We start from the raw sequence: 19,808 nt of genomic DNA, 5'->3' as shown, positions 1-19,808 counted from the left end.
TTCAGAGCTCTGCACTTCACCACCCGTTGCCTCACCTTTTCACGGTTCATTCGCGTCAACTGTGTTTGTTCAGTCGTCGACAGTTTCATTTCTTTTGTTTTCTTCATGTCGCGGTAATTCATATTGTATTCCCTTTGCCGTTTTCTATAATCATCGTATTTTCCATCGGTGCGAAGTTTCTGTCGCCTCTTCTGCTGTCTTTCAGCCGCAGTGACATGACAAAATCCGCTACCATGACAAAATCTGTAATGACGGTAACCAAAAAAAACCGGATCTAGAATTTGTGTGCTAGACTCACTGGACTCTGGCTACCGTTAAATAAACACACATTGAGAGGGATGTGCTCACCCCGAGGATAGAAATACAAGGGTATTGTAAAGCTTGATACATCGTAATCCCGTCACTTCCGTGCTGGACACTTGGTCGAGAAACTTAATGTTCATGGATACATTACGAGGTGAATGTCTGAATAAATTGTAAAATATACTTCTATATTATCACATTTATCTATTATAAACTGCATATGGTCATCTTTACCTTGACTGATGATGGATGATAGACGATTGTCACTTCAAAAATTCGCGCTTGCAGACAAGCTAGAACACGCCGTGACTTCACGCAAAGGATTCTAGGTTATAAAAATTCCTCCGTCGTGCAATCTATTGCTATTTATTGAAACTATACCCACCTGATTATCGTGACTCACGTTACAAAATTCGTGACTCGCGTTACACGTAACTCATGTTACCAATGTTCACATGTCCAGATTACAGCACAGAAGACAATTAGAGGTCTGTTGCTGCTGCCATTTAGTTCAGCACAGGGACTAGTAGGAGAATTCTAATTGGCACTTCCAATACAGCAGGGGTTTTTGTCTAGTAGAAAAAGTTATTAATTTTCATGACTCGTGTTACATCACCTTCAGACCAGCTGATTTCAGGGGCTGTTTTCTGAAAACCTTTAACATTCCGCAATCTTTTCTATAATATGTTTGAGAAACATGCTTAATGAAGTACTGACATCATTCAAAAACTGGTTTTGTCTGAAAATGTATAGAAGGAGGTCAATTGAAGATTATAGCTCTAAAAGTAAAAATTGAATCAAATTTTATGGATTATGTTTGAATGATTTTTTTTTTTGTCAACTGGTAGCTGAGATTTGAAAACTTTGACATTCCCTTTAATTCAACTTATGAAGAGTCAGAAAAAGTTACATTTAGCTGAAAATACCTAGCTTTAAAAATCTGACTTTTCCCCCTTTGCGTGGAATTGCCCAATGGCTTTTTTTGCACAAGGTGGTGCCATATCACCATTTTGGGGCTACTAATTACAGTGCAGTATTTAACATTGCTTTCATATTTTTGTGACATTTTAAAGGAAATTATTTTAAATTATTTCCTTCATCGAAAATGTGTAGAGTATTGTCGTTACTTTGTATGTATGTATGTGTATATATATGTGTATATATATATATATATATATATATATATATATATATATATATATATATATATATATATATATATATATATTCTTCTTCTTCTTCTTCTTTCGGCTGCTCCCGTGAGGGGTCGCCACAGCGGATCATCGGTATGATCCGCATAGTGATTTGGCACATGTTTTACGCCGGATGCCCTTCCTGACGCAACCCTGGTCGCCTCTTACGACACAGGGATAAGGTACACCTATTTTAACCGGGGTATACACCGGCCCAGTATACTGGTACTCATTTCACCGACCTCGGAAGGATGACAGGCTGAGTCAACCCCCTGGTGTATTAATTCAGTGGCCCAACGGGGCTTGAACTCAGAACCTCTTGGATCCCAAGCCGCTGCCCTAACCACTGCGCCAACACCAGGCTCATATATATATATATATAACTATATATATAACTATATATATATATATAACTATATATATATATATATATAACTATATATATATATATATATATATATATATATATATATATATATATATATATATATATATATATATATATATATATATATATATATATATATATATATATATTTCATTTTTTTTATTATGATAAATGGGATTGTAAATATGTCATAATATTTGATTTTTTTTTTTTTGAAGGGGGAGGGAAGGGTTGGTTTGCAATATTGTAATGTCTGTTGTAATCCATGATCTTTTGGATGAATTATATTAATGCTTCATTTATTATCACAGAAATTAATGGTACAACTTCAAATATTTGAGGAAGGTTTTGAGCTTTAAAAAAAAAAAAATTGGTAAAAGAAGGGGAGGGGGTTTAGACAAACCTTGTTTTAAAGTTTGTTTATCCTTCAACATTTTTGATCACAGCACTTGATCTCGTAATCCATAATATAAAAGGAGCTCGGTCTCAGTGTGCATGCGTCAGTCCGACCGACAGCAATTGTCCTACAGGGGATACCACTAATTAAGCCCAATCTGAAAGCAGTATGATATAGTTCAGTAAGGTGAGGGTAGATGGGCTGGTTTCAGTTTGCGTTAAAACAAAAACTCTTCCTCCATCTTCTTTTTCACTTGTAATAATGGTGAGTCATATTCACTCCTGTTTCTCATAATGATTATATTCAGAAAAGGCTTTCAATATTCAATACTTTTTTTTTTTTTCAACATTTCCATTTTATTCACATAATAGTTATATATTGCCCTATCAAACAGGATGTCTGATTATACACTGACTTTCACTTTTCTTGCAACACAGGTGAGAAAAGGATGCGAAAATAGAATCGGATATTTCAATAATTTATTGACACGGTTTTTAAAGGGTGAAAGTTAATTTTTTTGTCAGGTACCCCTCCTAGTGTCTCTTAGTATATGATGAGCTAAATTGCCTTCTCGGTTGCTGAAGTTAATCATTGCCTTGTGAGCTCTTGGTCAACATACTGCAGGTCATCTTCTGCACTTCAGGAACCCATCCTTTGTGTTCGTGACTGTAACCTTTGTGCATATTTTGTTGTTATCTGCAGTGAGCTGAATTCAAAGCTTCAAGACACACTGGAGCAAATAGAGGTGAGGTTGATGAGTCATGCTGTCATAATTCCCTGCATAATGTGTCGATGTGTTAACATTTTGTAATGACATGATATGTGCTTGTGCAATGTTGGCTTTGGGAAATAGCCTTACTTTTTGATGGGTATATCGCCACTTCTTTTTCACTTTTCTCCTCTATTCTGTGATGATCATGCTTTGCTTTCGTAACCTCTTTGCTCACTCCATTCTGACAACCCCTACTCTCTCTGAACCATTCCCAGCCTCTCTTGTCCACTTTTTCACTTTCACTTTTTAACTTATTAAAGTACTAACTTTGAATTTCCTACCTTTTGAGTAAAGGAACAGCTGGACCTGGCCTTATCCAAGACCTGCAAGCTTTTTGATACCGTACATTACACCAAGGTGCAGACAGCATACCGCCTGTTGGGGAAGACGCAGGTACAATCAGCGAGGTTGTACATACATTTTCTACTGACACCGTGGAAACCAGTCCTTTCTCAATTATCGTTTTGTCGAATTTCTCCTTCCTTTACATACACATTTCATTCTCCTTTTCCCATTGAAAAAATTAACGACGGAATTGTTTTTTAGCAAACCAAAAAAATATTTTCCTTGATTCCTGAAGAATAATTGAGAGTTGATCTCCCATGACCCCCACACCCTACCCCCATGCCTCTGGTGTAGATTTGGTGGGAAACATTTTGGGTGTGGATGCCACGTTGTAATTGAATTTGGCTAACCTGGGGGAGGAGGTTAATGAATGTCTTTGAATTATTTTTTAGATTGTTTATAAATATTGTATACATTTATTAAATGTTTCAAATGTATTTATTTATTTAATTGTTTAAAAAAATTACTGTGGGAGAAGTATTTGAATTTAAAGGTCCCATGACACCCAAAAGTACTGAAATTGCATATATATATATATATATATATATATATATATATATATATACATATATATATATATATATACATATATGTATATGTCCTATAGGAGTTTTTCATCGTGATTTCAGATATGACAATTTTTTTTTTCACAATACTCGTTCTGTAAAATGTAAAATTAAAAAAAACAAACCTCTTCGGGAACGCCCCATAAAAATTCTGCCGAAATCTACTGAAAGGGGCATAACCCACATGACGTCAACTGCAGGACGACAAAGGCTGCACGTAAATTACTCTGGTTGGTGGTCTACGTGATTCTATTGGCTTCCTGTGTGTTTCCACATTCGATTGGTCGACTCAATCGCTTCGTTCATTTCTGCTTTAAAAAAAATCAAACATTTGGTTTTGAATAATGGATAGCATGGACTTTGATGTGTCTGGTAGCGACAGTGAGTGTGAGAGAAATGAATGATTTTGGTCTGAATCGGATGGAGAATTGTCGGATAATGTAGTCACGGGAGGTGAAGTTCAGGCAGCTGGAAATGAAGTACGGCCTTACCAGTTTGAGCCCGAAGCAGGACAAGCAGAGGAAAATGGCGATGAAATTCCCGGAGTTCATGATGATCGGGAGGACGTCGAAGGAAGACTTGGCAATAACTGGTTAGACTAAATCCTATTCGTAATTCAATAATGTAAATTCTACTTGCATACTGCTCGATATCAGAAATATTTTAGTGAGGTGACGTGACCAGCGCAGCGGACATGTTGCACCGCGGTGAATTAATCACAAACAAGGCCGGCGCATGTCATCGGCCGTATCTCTCTGCGCATAAAACGAAGTAATCTCGCTGTCCGGATACGATGAAAACTTGTGTGCAGAACACACCTTGCGACACAATTGTCTAGAGTAGTCTGATACGTTCTGTTGTTGCATTTTTTTTGTTGACACTCTGTTGCATTTTTTTTTTTTGTCGTCATGTAGCGCCAGTAGAAAACAATGAAGAAAAGAGAATAATAAAGAAAGCTACAGCGCATCAGATTTATCGGACTAGTCGGACGGATGACGGATTTATCGGACGAGTCTAGACTCTATCGAGTTGACAAGTAACTTGTATTAGCATGCACACAATGTATAAATCAATGCCTAAGAGTCCCGAGGCTATGAGGCCTTGTAATAGGACAGATAAATTTGTCTCATAGTTGTGCCAACATATTTTTCCCTGTTCATTTATTACAGCATTTTGGCTAAATGTTGATGAATAGCAAGCCAATGGAAGCAGTACCTTCACTTTAGAATAAACCCATGTATGTCGAGTGCAGCCATACCTGGCTTGCATGTATGTGGAATCGTACCTATCCCAGCAGGCTGGTTTCAACGAACAATTCAATAAGCTGCAAAATGTGGGTGCAGGTTTTTCACATTTTTGATTTTAAAATTATTTCCTTCCACCTTGAAATGATGCAATATTAATCTTTAGTATTTTGCTTGTATGTTCCTGTAAGTTCCTTTTTTAATGGAAAGGTTCAACAGTCACATTTAATATTTTGTGGATATGGTATAGTCCTTTATTTTGCATACATGTATTGGATTTGTACACGACTACGACAAGGTACTAAAGGGATAAATAATTTCCTCATGATTGTTGTGCATACACGGCTCAGAAGCAGAATTTCTTTTCCGCGAAACAATCACAGGAATTAAGACGATCAGTGAGATAGCAAACACATGTGCACAATGCATTTGTACGTACTTTATACGGCGCGCGACATCTAGTCAATCCTCTCTGTGCGGTTCTGCAGATGACGTGAAGGCTGCGGTTCGCTGAAGTCAACTTTTTTGACGGGCGGGGCATAGCAAGTTGTGAAAAGCACCAGAAATGTTTGAAATATTGGTCTAATTATCCCATTTTTTATTTTAAAAAAGAAACATGGGTGATTTCTTCACTAGGAAGGTCAAGTTAATATATAAATAACCAGAAAGTTTTGAGTGTCATGGCACCTTTAATGTATTCCTTACAGATTATGCACTTGCTGTTTTTTGTTTTAATTTTTTTTTTGTGGACGCATTGTTGCGGCTAGTGGAGGATCCAGAACACAGAATGTATCAGGATATAACAGTAGAAAGGGAGTAAAGGAGGTGTGGGGTTGAGGTGGATTGAGATCTGGAGAAATAAGTGATGTGGGTAAAAATTAGGGTTAGGGGTAGGACACAGTCGTGAACAAGGTGAATTACAGCTGCAGACTCTCGATCACGGAAGTAGACGGAGAAAGTGGAAACTCGGAAAGAGATGTGCTTGGGTAGGTTTAACGGAGGTAGAAAAGATCATGGTTTTGGATTTCCTTGTACAGTACTCTACGACGACGTTGCCCCGACACTTTCCCCACCGAATAATCTTCAAAGCCCTGCTCTTAACCGCTCTCCTTTTCTTCACCCATACCACAAACACCACAGGCTTGTGCTGGGTGGTTACATGCTCTCCCACCACTGCCTTTCAACCCTTAACTCTCCACAACTGTTGCTTCCTCACCACCATCAAATCCACTTCTGTTCTATGTTGTCCACTTCTATAGGTAATCTTGTGGCTTTTCTGCTTTTGAAAGAATGAACCAGATATGGCCATCCCATTTCTCGCCATCAGCTCCACCAGCTCTTGACCCTCTCTATTCCTCATTCCCCAACCAAATTTACCAACACTTTCCTCTTCACCCAGCTCCACAACTCCCACATGCATGTTAAAGTTCCCCGCATTGCACAGCATCACCTCCAACTCAACCATTCCCATCATCCTCTCCAGTGCGTTCCTGAATTCCTGCTTCTCCGCCCCAGTCCTTCCCGTTTGTGGCCCATATATCGACATGATACACACCATTTTCCTCTGTATCACCAATCATGCCATAACCACCTGTCCCTCCATCTTTTCACTCGAACTAGCTGCTTGCTGAACTCTTCTGATACTATTATTCCAATGCCAGTACTCCTTCCATCCCCACCCACGTGCAACAGCTTGTATCCTCCTACCAACCTCGCCCTGTCTCCTTTCCATCTGGTATCCTGCACACACACAGCCCTTCCACATTCAAACTACCTAGCCAGACCTCACTTCTCAACTGCTGCCAGCCTGACAGAGCCAGTACCATATTGATCAGTTTGCGATGCTCTGGTCATGAATCGGCAGCCCTGCTCAGGCTTACCAGCTGGACCTACTACCCCAGCCTGTTATCATAATCCTGTGTGTGTGAACGCACACAGGATTAGGCACACACACACACACACACACACACACACACACACACACACACACACACACACACACACACACACACACACACACACACACACGATATAACCTAAACTACAACTTTTTTCTCTCTCTAAGACTCCATAATTCCCTTGGCACCCATAATACCCTTAATCTCTTGAAGATATTTAAGACCCCAACGACCCTTTAAGAAAATATCCTTTTTCCTCAAAGAGGAACTTGGCCGCAAGTGACGTCAGTCAAGTGGTTCATTTTCTTACCGAAGTTGAAAGCATCCCATCATCCCATAAGAGGTTCCCGTGCCGAGTGCTGAACGGAAGCCACTCCCGAAAGAAAAAAAAAACAACTACAAAGCGAGGTCCATAGTGCCAAATGTAAATACATAAAGAGTATGTTTCAGAATGCCACATTATATAGTTTTATTCACTTTTAATATCATGATGAGAAAAAAAGGGAAAAGTGGAAGAGAGAAAGTATAAGATGTTTCTAACTCAAGTAATGAGCAATCTTTTCAATAACAGACATATGTTTAAATACTTTGACAATTTAATTTGTGTTGCTGACAACAAATCACTACAACCTCAATATACAATCTTCACAATACGTATTACTCAATTGCTTCTGGGGGGGTGGGGGAGGGTGGGGACACGGGCAGCGTTTAAGCACAAGACCCGATCGAAGCCTGAAGGCCAATTATGTGGCTTTATCTGGGATCAATTTTTTTGTTGTTTTGTTTTCCAAACATTAGGCCTCGACCTTGGTCTGGATGAAAGAGGAGGACATGCAAAGTTTGGTTGAAGTTGAAGAAATCAGTTCTACTGTTGACGCAATTTTAAAGCCTGGTGTTGACTTGTCTCTTTTTTGTTGTTGTTTCCTCATGTGACCTTAAATTTTTTTAATGTGACCTTGAAATGAGATCAAACGTAATAGTGAGTTCAGATCTAATGTGGGTGAAGGCTACTTTATAAGTTTAAAGTAGAATCAAATTCTACTTTATAAGTTTTTTTTTTCTCGGTGCTGTTTGGTCATGTATGTCCTCTATCTGTCCACACAGCTGAACACACTTGCCATCCTATACTCCCTGATTTCTACCTGATTACCAGCAATATGCTATCATTTAAAGTTTCCTCCATCCCCCAAATGGGATTAACTGAAACTTCATTTTGTTTCACTTGCAGACTGCGATGGATCAGCTGCACATGCACTTCACACAGGCAATCCACAACACAGCATTTCAAGTTGTGCTTGGTTATGTTGAGCTGTGTGCACCTTCCAGTGAGACACGCTTCCACAAGCTGCAATATGCAGGCCTCTGCACGGTATGTTTCTGCCCAGAGTTCTTTCCAAAGTAGTCTGGTACTGTATTGACTCTGTTAATGTTTTGGCAAACACTGCTGATTATGTGAATGCTTTGTTTGATTCCATACTTTCTATAAAGATTTCCAAGAAACTTACAAGGTTAACCACCTTGTTACACAGGTCAGTCAGGAAATCAAATCTGAGCGTACTTAAAATTCTAGTTAACTTTAAGCTCTCCTTGGTAGTCAAAATAGCCATTGTTATCAATACAATTTGATTATCTTTTAACATTTTACTAATCAAATCCTTGATCCCTTGTTTTTCCAAAAACACAACTGACGTTTTAATATTATTGCCAATTTGAACAGATCTGTTTGGGAGATATTTGGAATTGAGGAAAACTTGAATTGGTGAGAATCAAAATCATTATTTGTTTGTTTTCTTTGCTTTTCAGTTGAAGCTGTCAGTTCCACTGTTAACACAATTAAAAGCCTGGTGTTTGCTTAGTGGTTAAGGTGGCTGGCTTGGGATCTGAGGGTCCTGAGTTTGAGCCCCGTTTTCCGCTGAATTAACACCAGGTGGGATTGACTCACCCTGTCATCCTTCCGAGGTTGGCAAAATGAGTACCAGTGTACTGGTATAGGGGCACAGCATCAGCAGCACAGCCATACCCCAACAAAATGATAGCTACCCGGCAGCCAAGCTGCCAGACGCAAGAAGAAGAAGAAGAACACAATTAAAACTTGTTTCAACCTGCTCCACTAAGAGCTTTCAGGAACTCACGACGACCATGGACAGACAAACGCAAAAATTTAATGCAATAAAATGAAAAGCACATTTGATTACTTGCTAAAGGCCCTGTCACACCTTGACGTTTTAGCCAGCGTATGGCAAGGTATCAAAATGTATGTAAAATGCAGGCTTACGCTGAACTATTGTTGTTTTTTTTTCCAGTTTTGGACGAATTCATAACGAGTTGGACGTATGCATAACGTATTAGTAACATACACAGAACGTTTTGATAACGTATAGATAACTTATATCAACGAATGCTGAGCGTGTTGTTGGTGTTCACAACCTATGCCCAACGATAGTCTAACTTATACATAGCGCGCGGCAGCGTATCGCCGATGATCACGTGGTGTAGCCTATTAAAAGGCTGCGGCTCGACGATTCAAATTATAACCGCACTAGACATCGAAGTGTCAAACCGCTGTCACACCTTGACGTTTTAGCCAGCATATGCCGATTATGCACAAAAAATTTTTTATGAAAAATTTGCTCAATACGCTGGCACACGTCGAATACGTTATGGGTAAGTTTTGTATACGTTAAAAGCACGCTGAAGCATGCTGGCATATGTCGTAGTACGCTGAGTACGTCGATAAATTTTCAGCATGTTGAAAATTTTTCGACGTATGACGCACACATTCCACATACGCTGGCCATAAGTTGTAGGCACGTTACGCGATCGTTGACACACGTCGACACACTTCAACGCACGTTACTTGTAAGTTACTCATAAGTCGAAACATGTCGAGGTAATGTTTAGCGTACCCGAAACTTATTTCTAACCTATGAGTAACGTGCTTTGAACCTATGTGTAACGTATCTCCAAAGCATATTGACAGATGTAGATGTATTTGACATCTTCCAGACGACCACAGAACTTAGTGAACGTGTTACTAACTTACAGCTTCCGTATAATGGCGTATTGGCAGCGTTTAGGGGAATTGGTATATAAAAATGGGGTTCACACAGAAGGAACCCGTCAGTGTTCCAGACTCCATGTTTTTTTTTTGGTTGTTTTTTTTCTTCGGTATGACGGTGATGTTGACACTTTGATTTCTAGTGCGGTTATGATTTAAATCGTTGAGCGGCAGCCTATTAATTATATTATATTAATTATATAGAAAAAAAAAACATGGAGTCTGGAATACTGACGCTAACCATTACCTCGACGCTAACCATTACCTCGACGTGTTTCGACTTATGAGTAACTTACAAGTAACGTGTGTCGACGTGTGTCAATGATCGCATAACTTGCCTACAATTTATGGCCAGTGTATGCAGAACGTGTGAGTCATACGCTGGCATACGTCGAAAAATTTCAAGCATGTTAAAATTTGTCGACGAGCTCGGCGTACTACGACGTATGCCAGCGTGCTCTTAACATATACAAAACTTACCCATAACGTATTCGACGTGTGCCAGCGTTTTAGACAATTTTTTCATACGTCGGCATACGCTGGCTCGATCGTCAAGGTGTGACAGGGCCTTTACAATGATGTTTCTGGAATTACTGGCGATGAACCATTTGGTTTGCAGTCATAACATACAATTAATGCCCAAGTACCTTGGCTATGCGGTGCTAATCTGCTCATTAAAAGCTCCCAAACAGTCCTAGTTTTTGATGACTGGTATGGTAATGGCAGGAAAGGTCATGTTGTTATCTTCTCTGGGGTATATAGATGACAGCTCTGATCCGTTAGTCTTTGGGGTGTGCGATAAGCATATTATGTCTCAAGAACATCGGGTTTCCTCCCTTTAATTCAGTTTATTGTTTCACAGCAGTAGTGACTGTTTAAAAAGGTAATCACACGTGTTTGTGATTTATAATGTGTATATTATATATGTATATGTATATGTATATATATATATATATATGTATAAATATATATTACTTCCGGTAGGGGTGCCCCACAAAATGCCACAATAAGCTATTTATATACTTTAACACGGTATTTGTGCAAGGACAAAAGGCCCTTGGGAGAAGGGGATATTATTGGTATTTTAATTTGTTTTGTAATATCATTTTAATATTATGACATTGTCATTAGTGATGTTACTTTTGTTATAAGAAGGGGCCTTGGAAAAACGCTATCTTAACTATCTTAATTCGCTATCTTAACACGTATATACACCTTAACACTGATTTCACCCAAGGCTGCAAACCCCCTTGGGGAGGAGGGCCAATGAAGTCGCTACAACCTCCATCATGTGACCCTTAGTCCTCCTGTCAAGTTTCATTGAGATTGGATAAGTAATGATGAATGTATCACCATCAAAAAGGCAGGCAGACAGCCATTCACCAAATTGCGTATCTTAGTCTGATACTTGGAGAAGGAAGTTTAGTGTGAGGGACTAGCAAGGCACTCATAAGTTTTTGATTGCTGTACGATATGGTTGAATCCACTAATCTACTAATACACAACATATACAACTCCAACTTCACCCTTGGGTACATGCACTAAAAGCATCAACAGAAGCCTGCACCGTGATAAATTGGTAAGTTTGAATTGTCTGCAGGCAGGTGTGTCATCTTTGCTTTTGTGGCGGGATATTTCCAAGTGCCGTCAGTCGAGTGGTTCATTTTCTTACCGAAGTTGAAAGTATGTACTCGTGTTATCAATCCACTTTTCCCCAATTTCGTGGTGCATTTACTTTAGGTATTTGTTCAGCGACTGAGGTCAAGTAGGTAGGGAAGGAAATGGCATCTGCAGCATATGTGAGGCTGGGACGGGAAGGTCAAAACTCAAAGCCATCCATTTATCCGAAGCTGTTGATATGCCATTCGTGTTTCACGCATTATACATCAAGGCTTTCTGAACAATTGACAACTCCTCGAGTGTCGCTGATTTGGACATTTTTGTAATTATCCACTGCCAAACTATCAAAAGCGAAGAAAATTCATCTTGTTTTTTTACTTGATTCTATTCACTGGAGTTTTGGCAGGGAATTATGTAATTAAATTTGAAATTTGCCTGTTACATTGCCTGGGACTTTATATATTAGATAGCATCTGGTTTGTGGTCACAAATGAATGATTGTGGTGTGCCGTCCTGAGGAAGCACGTAACAAGGGCAAAACCATGGTCGGCAGCTCCCCTGTCCTTTATTTGTGACTAGCGAATCTTGGTTTCTCCCGAGTGTGCTCACGGAAACTTCCGGTATTGGAGGCGATGTGGTGCACAGGCACAGCATGACGTCATGTCATGTTGTTGCTATCATTAAGTAGGAAGAGCCATTTATTGGATTTAGTTTTACTCCCGACCGCATTCCACCTCTGGCAGCAGGGCAGAGACAATACATGGGTGGTAGCTGACCATTGTTACTCATAGGTTGTGCAGTTTTGGCTCTTATGAGATACGATCTGTGCTTTGCTGCTTCACCAAGTCAGAAATGTTTTGCAGTATATATTGTTACGGTTGTGGGGGTAGATGGAGGAATTTCATTAGAAGGTTAGGATTGAATGGAGTTTTTTGGTCCGTGGACATGTAGGAGAGACATCTCAATGTAAATTAAGTAGGGAAACTGTGAGCTCAAGTGTTACTTGTCACCACACGGGAGTTGGTGCGGTGTTAATTGGGGATTAAGGATAATTTCCCCCAGGATGTGATTGCACTCTGCAACCTATTCCTACGTTTTTTGCATTTACAAGCCAGCCATGAAAGAAATAAGTTTTTATAACAACAACCATAACCACAAGCAAGCAAAACGTGCCGAGCAGGCAGAGGCCCCGCCTTCCCGGGTTTCGTGCCAGCAAGCCACGCCCAGAGGTGGAAGAAGGGTGAGGTTCGAAAGAGACAGTAGTTGAGAGGAACGTGGCTGGGACGGAGGATCTCGCTTTGCTCTCCTCTCGGCACGACAAAATGGCTGCGTGATTCTCGTGTCTTGCTGCGAATTGGCTCGTGTGGTGGAGCAAGACGCTGGCCATTGACTCTTGGTCGGGTCGCATGAGACGGAGCTCAAAGCCTCGTGTATATCACCTCAGAGACGGCGCCATTCTGCAAAGCTGTGGCGTCAGTGAGGATCATCGACGCAAGAAGTTGCACGGCAGTCTCTGAGGCGTGATGTTGAATATCACCTCATGAATTGCCTCGCGTACGTTTCCCACTACAAGAGAGCAGCTCGGCGCCATTTTGGGCGAGTCTGCCCGTGCAGGACGAAGTGCCCCGATTCCAAAGTTCCATAAAAACCGTCTCTGGACTAAGCTAAGTGCCAGAATATAGGGAGGATTTGCTTCTCTTTCATTTTCCCCTTGTCTGTATTTAAGTCCGTGTGTCAAGGCGCCTCGACTTTGATCCTAATTTGCTTCACGTTATTATGATTACATTTTGAATTACCCTTGTAAATACTTCCATTTTCATGAAGTCCCCATTTATTTTAAGTTGCTGTGTCCGTGTATTTGTCATGTGGTTTGGGTATAAACCCCTTGTGATGTGCATCCATCTGTTCCATCGCTCCGCCAGGGCCGAATTCCACTCCCGCGCACACCATTATCTCTGAGGATTACGTGTGCACCTCCTAAGGAAAACCACTCGGCAATCCGGGCTGGTTGGTGTTAACCGCCTGTCCACCACAATTGGGTCGGGGGATAAACTGAATTGCCCAGACCCGTGACATACATATATATATATATATATATATATATATATATATATATATATATATATATATATATATATATATATATATATATATATATATATATATATATATATATATATATATATATATATATATATATATATATATATATATATATATATATATATATATGAGAGCCTGGTGTTCGCGCAGTGGTTAGGGCAGCGGCTTGAGATCCAAAAGGTCCTGAGTTCAAGCTCCCTTGGGCCACTGAATTAATACACCAGGGGGTTGACTCAGCCTGTCATCCTTCCGAGGTCGGCGAAATGAGTACCAGTGTACTGGGCCGGTGTATGCCCCGGTTAAAATAGGTGTACCATATCCCTGTGTCCTAAGAGGCGACCAGGGTTGCGTCAGGAAGGGCATCCGGCGTAAAACATGTGCCAAATCACTATGCGGATCATACGGATGATCCGCTGTGGCGACCCCTAAAGGGAGCAGCCGAAAGAAGAAGACATATATATATATATATATATATATATGTATGTTACACAACCTCCCTCTCTATTTCTCACCCCCTCCCCCTCCCCCCTTCTCTCTCTTTCTCTCTGCCCCCTTTCTTTCTCCCCCTCCCCCCCCTCACTATTTTTTGAATTAAATTGTTTTGTATTTGAGTCTTCTGAGGTATGCCTGTCTGTCTGAGCTTTGCATAATTTATTTTACAAACCATATAATAATAATAATAATAATGTGACGTCCACGGGACTTGAACAGTCCCGCCAACATAGAATGAGCCGAAACGATGGAGGCGGTTTATTTATTTATAACCCAAACATGGCGGTTCTAATCGCTCTACCGCAAACGGGACGAGGAAGGTGGCACGAGTCACTTTTCACTGAGTTGATGATGTTTATTTGTTTTTATTATTAACCAGAAATAACAAGACTCGGCAAGAAGAGGGATCCGGGGCGATTCGACGGGATGGTGTGGGATCGGGCGTGGGGAAAACACAGACAATTCCAATGAATATACAGATCTCAAACCCTCTAAGGCGCCAAACACACACACACACACACACACACACACACACACACACACACACACACACACACACACACACACACACACACACACACACACACACACACAAAACGTAGCTACTTCTGGTGGTCAGGCTGGACCGTGGTGTGGACGCAACTGTCCCTGGATCAGCGTCGGACGAGCTGGCCTTGCTCTCCTCAGGGGGGGGGGGGGCAGGAGAAACCGTGGTGCTGTCGACCTCCTGGTCCCGGCCCAAGTCCCCTCACAGCCGCCAGGGAACCACTTCTAGCGCCAAATTGCGAGCAGGAGAGGGAGGCAGGTCCGCCCGCCGTTCGACCCCGCACTCCGAGTCAGCAGAACCCCAGAGCCAACCAAAGTGAGGCACGAGGCTCAGCAAGGCTCCAAGACACGATGAAGAACACGATCGAATCAGCACAACAACAAGTACGCTTCCCGCGCAACAGCCTCCACACCAAAAAAACACGATCTTTTTGTCCCGATCTTCTTCCTCTTCCTTTTCGACCCCGAACAGAACCGTTTTATCCTCCCGTCCTCGTCACTTCCAATCGAGCCGTTTTATTGGCCCACCGCCGTCGCCTTCCGCCAATCATGATCACGGGGCGGAGCCATCCGCAGCCCTGTCCTGTGACGTCATGGCCAGCCTCCAGGGACTACTAAAAGGGGTTTACGCAGACACACTTACCCTATCCCGTATCCCTATCTAATTACGTGACAATTATCATTTCCCCCTTGAAGAAATGAACATTTACTAGACAACTTATCACCACTGAATTGCTACTTATTACATCGAGATCCTGGTAAACTCGAACAGCATGGCATACCTAATTAAACATCCTAATTACCCTTTGAATGCATACCCCCCCCTCAAACGTAACAATAATAATAATAATAATAAAAAGATGGATTGTTGGTTGTTTGCCCTTCTGCAAAAAATTGATGTGGCATAACATATGGCATAACAAAATGTTTTAATTTTTGCCATGTTTTTGCAGTACGTAACTGTGGACAGCTACATCCCATGCCTTGCCGATTTGTGCAAGGCATTGTGGGAAGTGATGCACAGTTATCGGCAAACAATGTCTTGGCATCGAAACCAGGATTGGGAAGACACCACAGCAGGTTGGCTTGATTGCACTAGCAATGCAAAATTCCACATTGCACTTGTAAGCCGTGAATGTGTCGAAGGCACAGTTGGGTTCCGCATGCTTTGGTCTCGACTGGGAAAACACTAGCAAATGCATTAACCAGCAGAAACATCTGGTCAACAAACACGTTAGAACAGCATTGTTTAGTTGTTTTTTGTTTGTTTGTTTTTTTCCAATTGAGAGTTCCATTATGTCAATGCTGATGCATCATCCTGTTTACACCTCACTGTGATCATGCGCACATCTCACATGTTGAGTCATTTTGGGATAACATCCATGTTGGTGTTGCTTGTCAGTCTTGCTGTCACAATAATGGCCTTCACTCATGGCTGCCACATGTAGGCAATTTTATTTTCCAATTTTTCCTGAAATGTGATGTGATATATATATATATATATATATATATATATATGTATATATATATATATATATATATATATATATATATATATATATATATATATATGTGTATATACTAGTAGTAATGCCTGGCGTTGCTCGGGCTAGCAATAAAGCCCAGTGTTTCCCGGGCTTTCTTGCAAATTTCCTGAATAGCTGTTAGCAGTTAGCTGTTAGGGTAGCTAACCCAAACCCTAACCCTAACAGCTTGGCGTAGCGGAGGTAAACAGCGCCCGGGGCAAAGTGGAAATTTGCGTCCCCCATTGGCCTGAAACTTGAGTGGATTTGAATGGAAAATCCCATAAGGGATATCGATTTATCGATTTTTTTCGAATATCGGAAGTGTTATGGAAAATTTTTTTTATAGCCAATGACCTAAGTTGGACCAAAAGCCATAATCGTACCGAATTTGAATGGAATCTGTTGGAGTTTGTGAAAATGCATCAAAACGAATTTTGAGGGGCCTCTTAAGGAAGACAATAATATCATTAGTATATGTGCCAAATCTTGTTTCATTTCATGCAGTAACAAAAATCTGATGGTGGAACAAAGAAAGGGGCGTGCCGAAATATATATATATATATATATATATATATATATATATATATATATATATATATATATATATATATATATATATATATATATATATATATATATATATATATGAGCCTGGTGTTGGCGCAGTGGTTTGGGCAGCGGCTTGGGATCCAAAAGGTCCTGAGTTCAAGCCCTGTTGGGCCACTGAATTAATACACCAGGGGGTTGACTCAGCCTGTCATCCTTCCGAGGTCGGCGAAATGAGTACCAGTGTACTGGGCCGGAGTATACCCCGGTTAAAATAGGTGTACCATATCCCTGTGTTGTAAGAGGCAACCAGGGTTGCGTCAGGAAGGGCATCCGGTGTAAAACAAGTGCCAAATCACTATGCGGATCATACGGATGATCCGCTGTGGCGACCCCGAACGGGAGCAGCCGAAAGAAGAAGAAGATATATATATATATATATATATATATATATATATATATATATATATATATATATATATATATATATTTTGTTGCGAATTCGCGTGCGATCGCCCGCGTAACTCGAATCGCGACACGTCGCCCACCGGACGGACAATTCAGTCGTGACCCTCCGGGAACTACCGCCCGGAGCTAGTCACGGGTGGGGGTTTAACCTCACCACGATTGTGCCAATTGCCCACCTGCGCAGGATAGGGTTGCTTGCCAAATTCGACCTACCTAAGTACCTGCGCGAGTGGTCGACCGGGCGATCGTACCTCACCGCAGGTCGACTTCGGACACGAACCGCTTAAGCGGTTCGTTCCATGCTGCAGAGATAACTGAGTGGAGTTATCGTCGACCTCGACGGTTAGGATTATTTACCGGGCGTTTTAAACCCACTATCAATCCCTTACGTGATGCAAGATGGAGATTCAATAAAAGGAAGGAGACGAAGCAAAGCGGGAAACAGTTCAACAATGCACTTTAATATGGACACACGGAAGCACGTATATACAGCCATACAATCATGCAAGGAAAGAGTTAACACCGAATAAAAGGGGCAATGTACAGGCACAGACACTTAGGCAGTTCTACTTGTTGGATACGGCGCCACAGCATGCATTCAACCCAAAATAAAATAAAGCCACCCTCACAGGCAAGGAGGCAGACAGGTCCGTAGACCAAATGTCCGTGGATCCTGGAGGATCCGCCAGGTTCACGAGACCGAGAAGGTCTTACCCGCGTCCTCGTGACACAATTGCCGGCAAGCCGCAATGTTCGCGCAGCTGCGCCCCGACTCCGTGCCCCTGGCGTGGTCAGCGAGTCCTCTCCGGCGTGCTCCGCGCGAGCGGTTTTGTTGGCACCACGTTTAGGGTGGGGGAGGAACGGGCCCCCCCACCCGGCACTATCTCAGCGCGGATGGGGGGGGGGAATTGCTGATGCTCAGGAAGAGGGGAATGGCTGGCTGGTTTGGACCTCGCGACGAGACGAGCGACCCCCACACCGCAACCTCGTTGACGACCTCCGTCTCCACTTGACCCACGCGAACTCAACTCAACTCCGCACTGAACTGAACTCAACCGAACTCAACACCCAGCTCAACTCAGCTCAACCCAGCTCAACCCAGCTCAACCCCTGAGTCGCCTTATGCTCGCGTCTTTATAGGCCTCAGTAGGAGCCTATATGCAAATATTCGGATCAAAACGCGATTGGAGGCGGGGCCACGCCACCCTCTGTTCAGCCATTGGTCGGGCAAAAAGGGGGCGTGAAGCCTTCTTGATCCGAATTCCTCTCTCGGAAAGGCCGCCATTCGCGCTCGATGCGTTTGGCACCAATCGCCGAACGGGCCCTAGACAGCCCGACGTTCAGTGTTCACAGGTGGTGCGGTTGCTGGTTGTGAAGGAGAAAGGCGAAGGTTCGGGGGCGTTGTTGAGCATCGTTAGAGAATGGCGGGTGAGGCGATGCTTGCGGGGTTGGGTTGTGGAGGTGAAGGTAGTGGCGGTTTGGTGGAGTTGTTTGGGGGCGTTGTTGATGGTGGCAATTTGGTTGTTGGGGTGGTGTTTGAGTTGTTGGCGGCTTAATGGTCAAAAATAACAATAGCGAAAGAAAAAAGGCCAACTCAAAGCGTCGCAGCCCAGATGAATCACACATATTCCCTCTATACAACGGGTTTGGGCTAACTACACATGAACTTACCGATATATCTCACCTGAGGACTCTTTTTTGTGTAATGCGAATTTCCACAACCGTAACAATATATATATATATATATATATATATATATATATATATATATATATATATATATATATATATATCTTCTTCTTTTTTCGGCTGCTCCCTTTAGGGGTCGCCACAGCGAATCATCCGCATGATCCGCATAGTGATTTGGCACATGTTTTACACTGGATGCCTTTCCTGACGCAACCCTGGTCGCCTCTTATGACACAGGGATATGGTACACCTATTTTAACCGGGGTATACACCGGCCCAGTACACTGGTACTCATTTCACCGACCTTGGAAGGATGACAGGCTGAGTCAACCTCCTGGTGTATTAATTCAGTGGCCCAACGGGGCTTGAACTCATGACCTTTTGGATCCCAAGCCGCTGCCCAAACCACTGCGCCAACACCAGGTGTGTATATATATATATATATATATATATATATATATATATATATATATATATATATATATATATATATATATATATATATATATATATATATATATATATATATATATATATATATATATATATATATATATATATATATATATATATATATATATATATATATATATATATACATATACATACATACATACATACATCACACACATACAGTGCATTCAAAAAGTATTC

General features: G+C 41.5%; 1 protein-coding gene across 4 annotated transcripts in view; it reads left to right on the top strand.

Annotated features, from left to right (window-relative positions):
- VPS50 (VPS50 subunit of EARP/GARPII complex) overlaps positions 1-19,808 on the top strand; it is a 165,808-nt gene that overhangs the window by 29,374 nt on the left and 116,626 nt on the right. For all 4 annotated transcript variants that reach the window (XR_015060993.1, XM_085892352.1, XM_085892350.1 and 1 more), the window contains exons 10-13: positions 2,984-3,026; positions 3,348-3,446; positions 8,335-8,475; positions 15,879-16,005. Coding sequence is in view for 3 of the 4 variants with exons in the window: in XM_085892352.1 (XP_085748478.1) it covers positions 2,984-3,026; positions 3,348-3,446; positions 8,335-8,475; positions 15,879-16,005 (410 nt within the window). In the remaining variant the exon portion in view is untranslated. The remainder of the gene's footprint in view (positions 1-2,983; positions 3,027-3,347; positions 3,447-8,334; positions 8,476-15,878; positions 16,006-19,808) is intronic.

The sequence above is a fragment of the Eptatretus burgeri genome, chromosome 8 (assembly GCF_056783735.1).
Source record: "Eptatretus burgeri isolate ZD-2024b chromosome 8, Ebu_testis_v1, whole genome shotgun sequence".
In the NCBI taxonomy this organism is placed as follows: Eukaryota; Metazoa; Chordata; class Myxini; order Myxiniformes; family Myxinidae; genus Eptatretus; species Eptatretus burgeri.
This window is presented reverse-complemented; position numbering and strand designations above follow the sequence as displayed.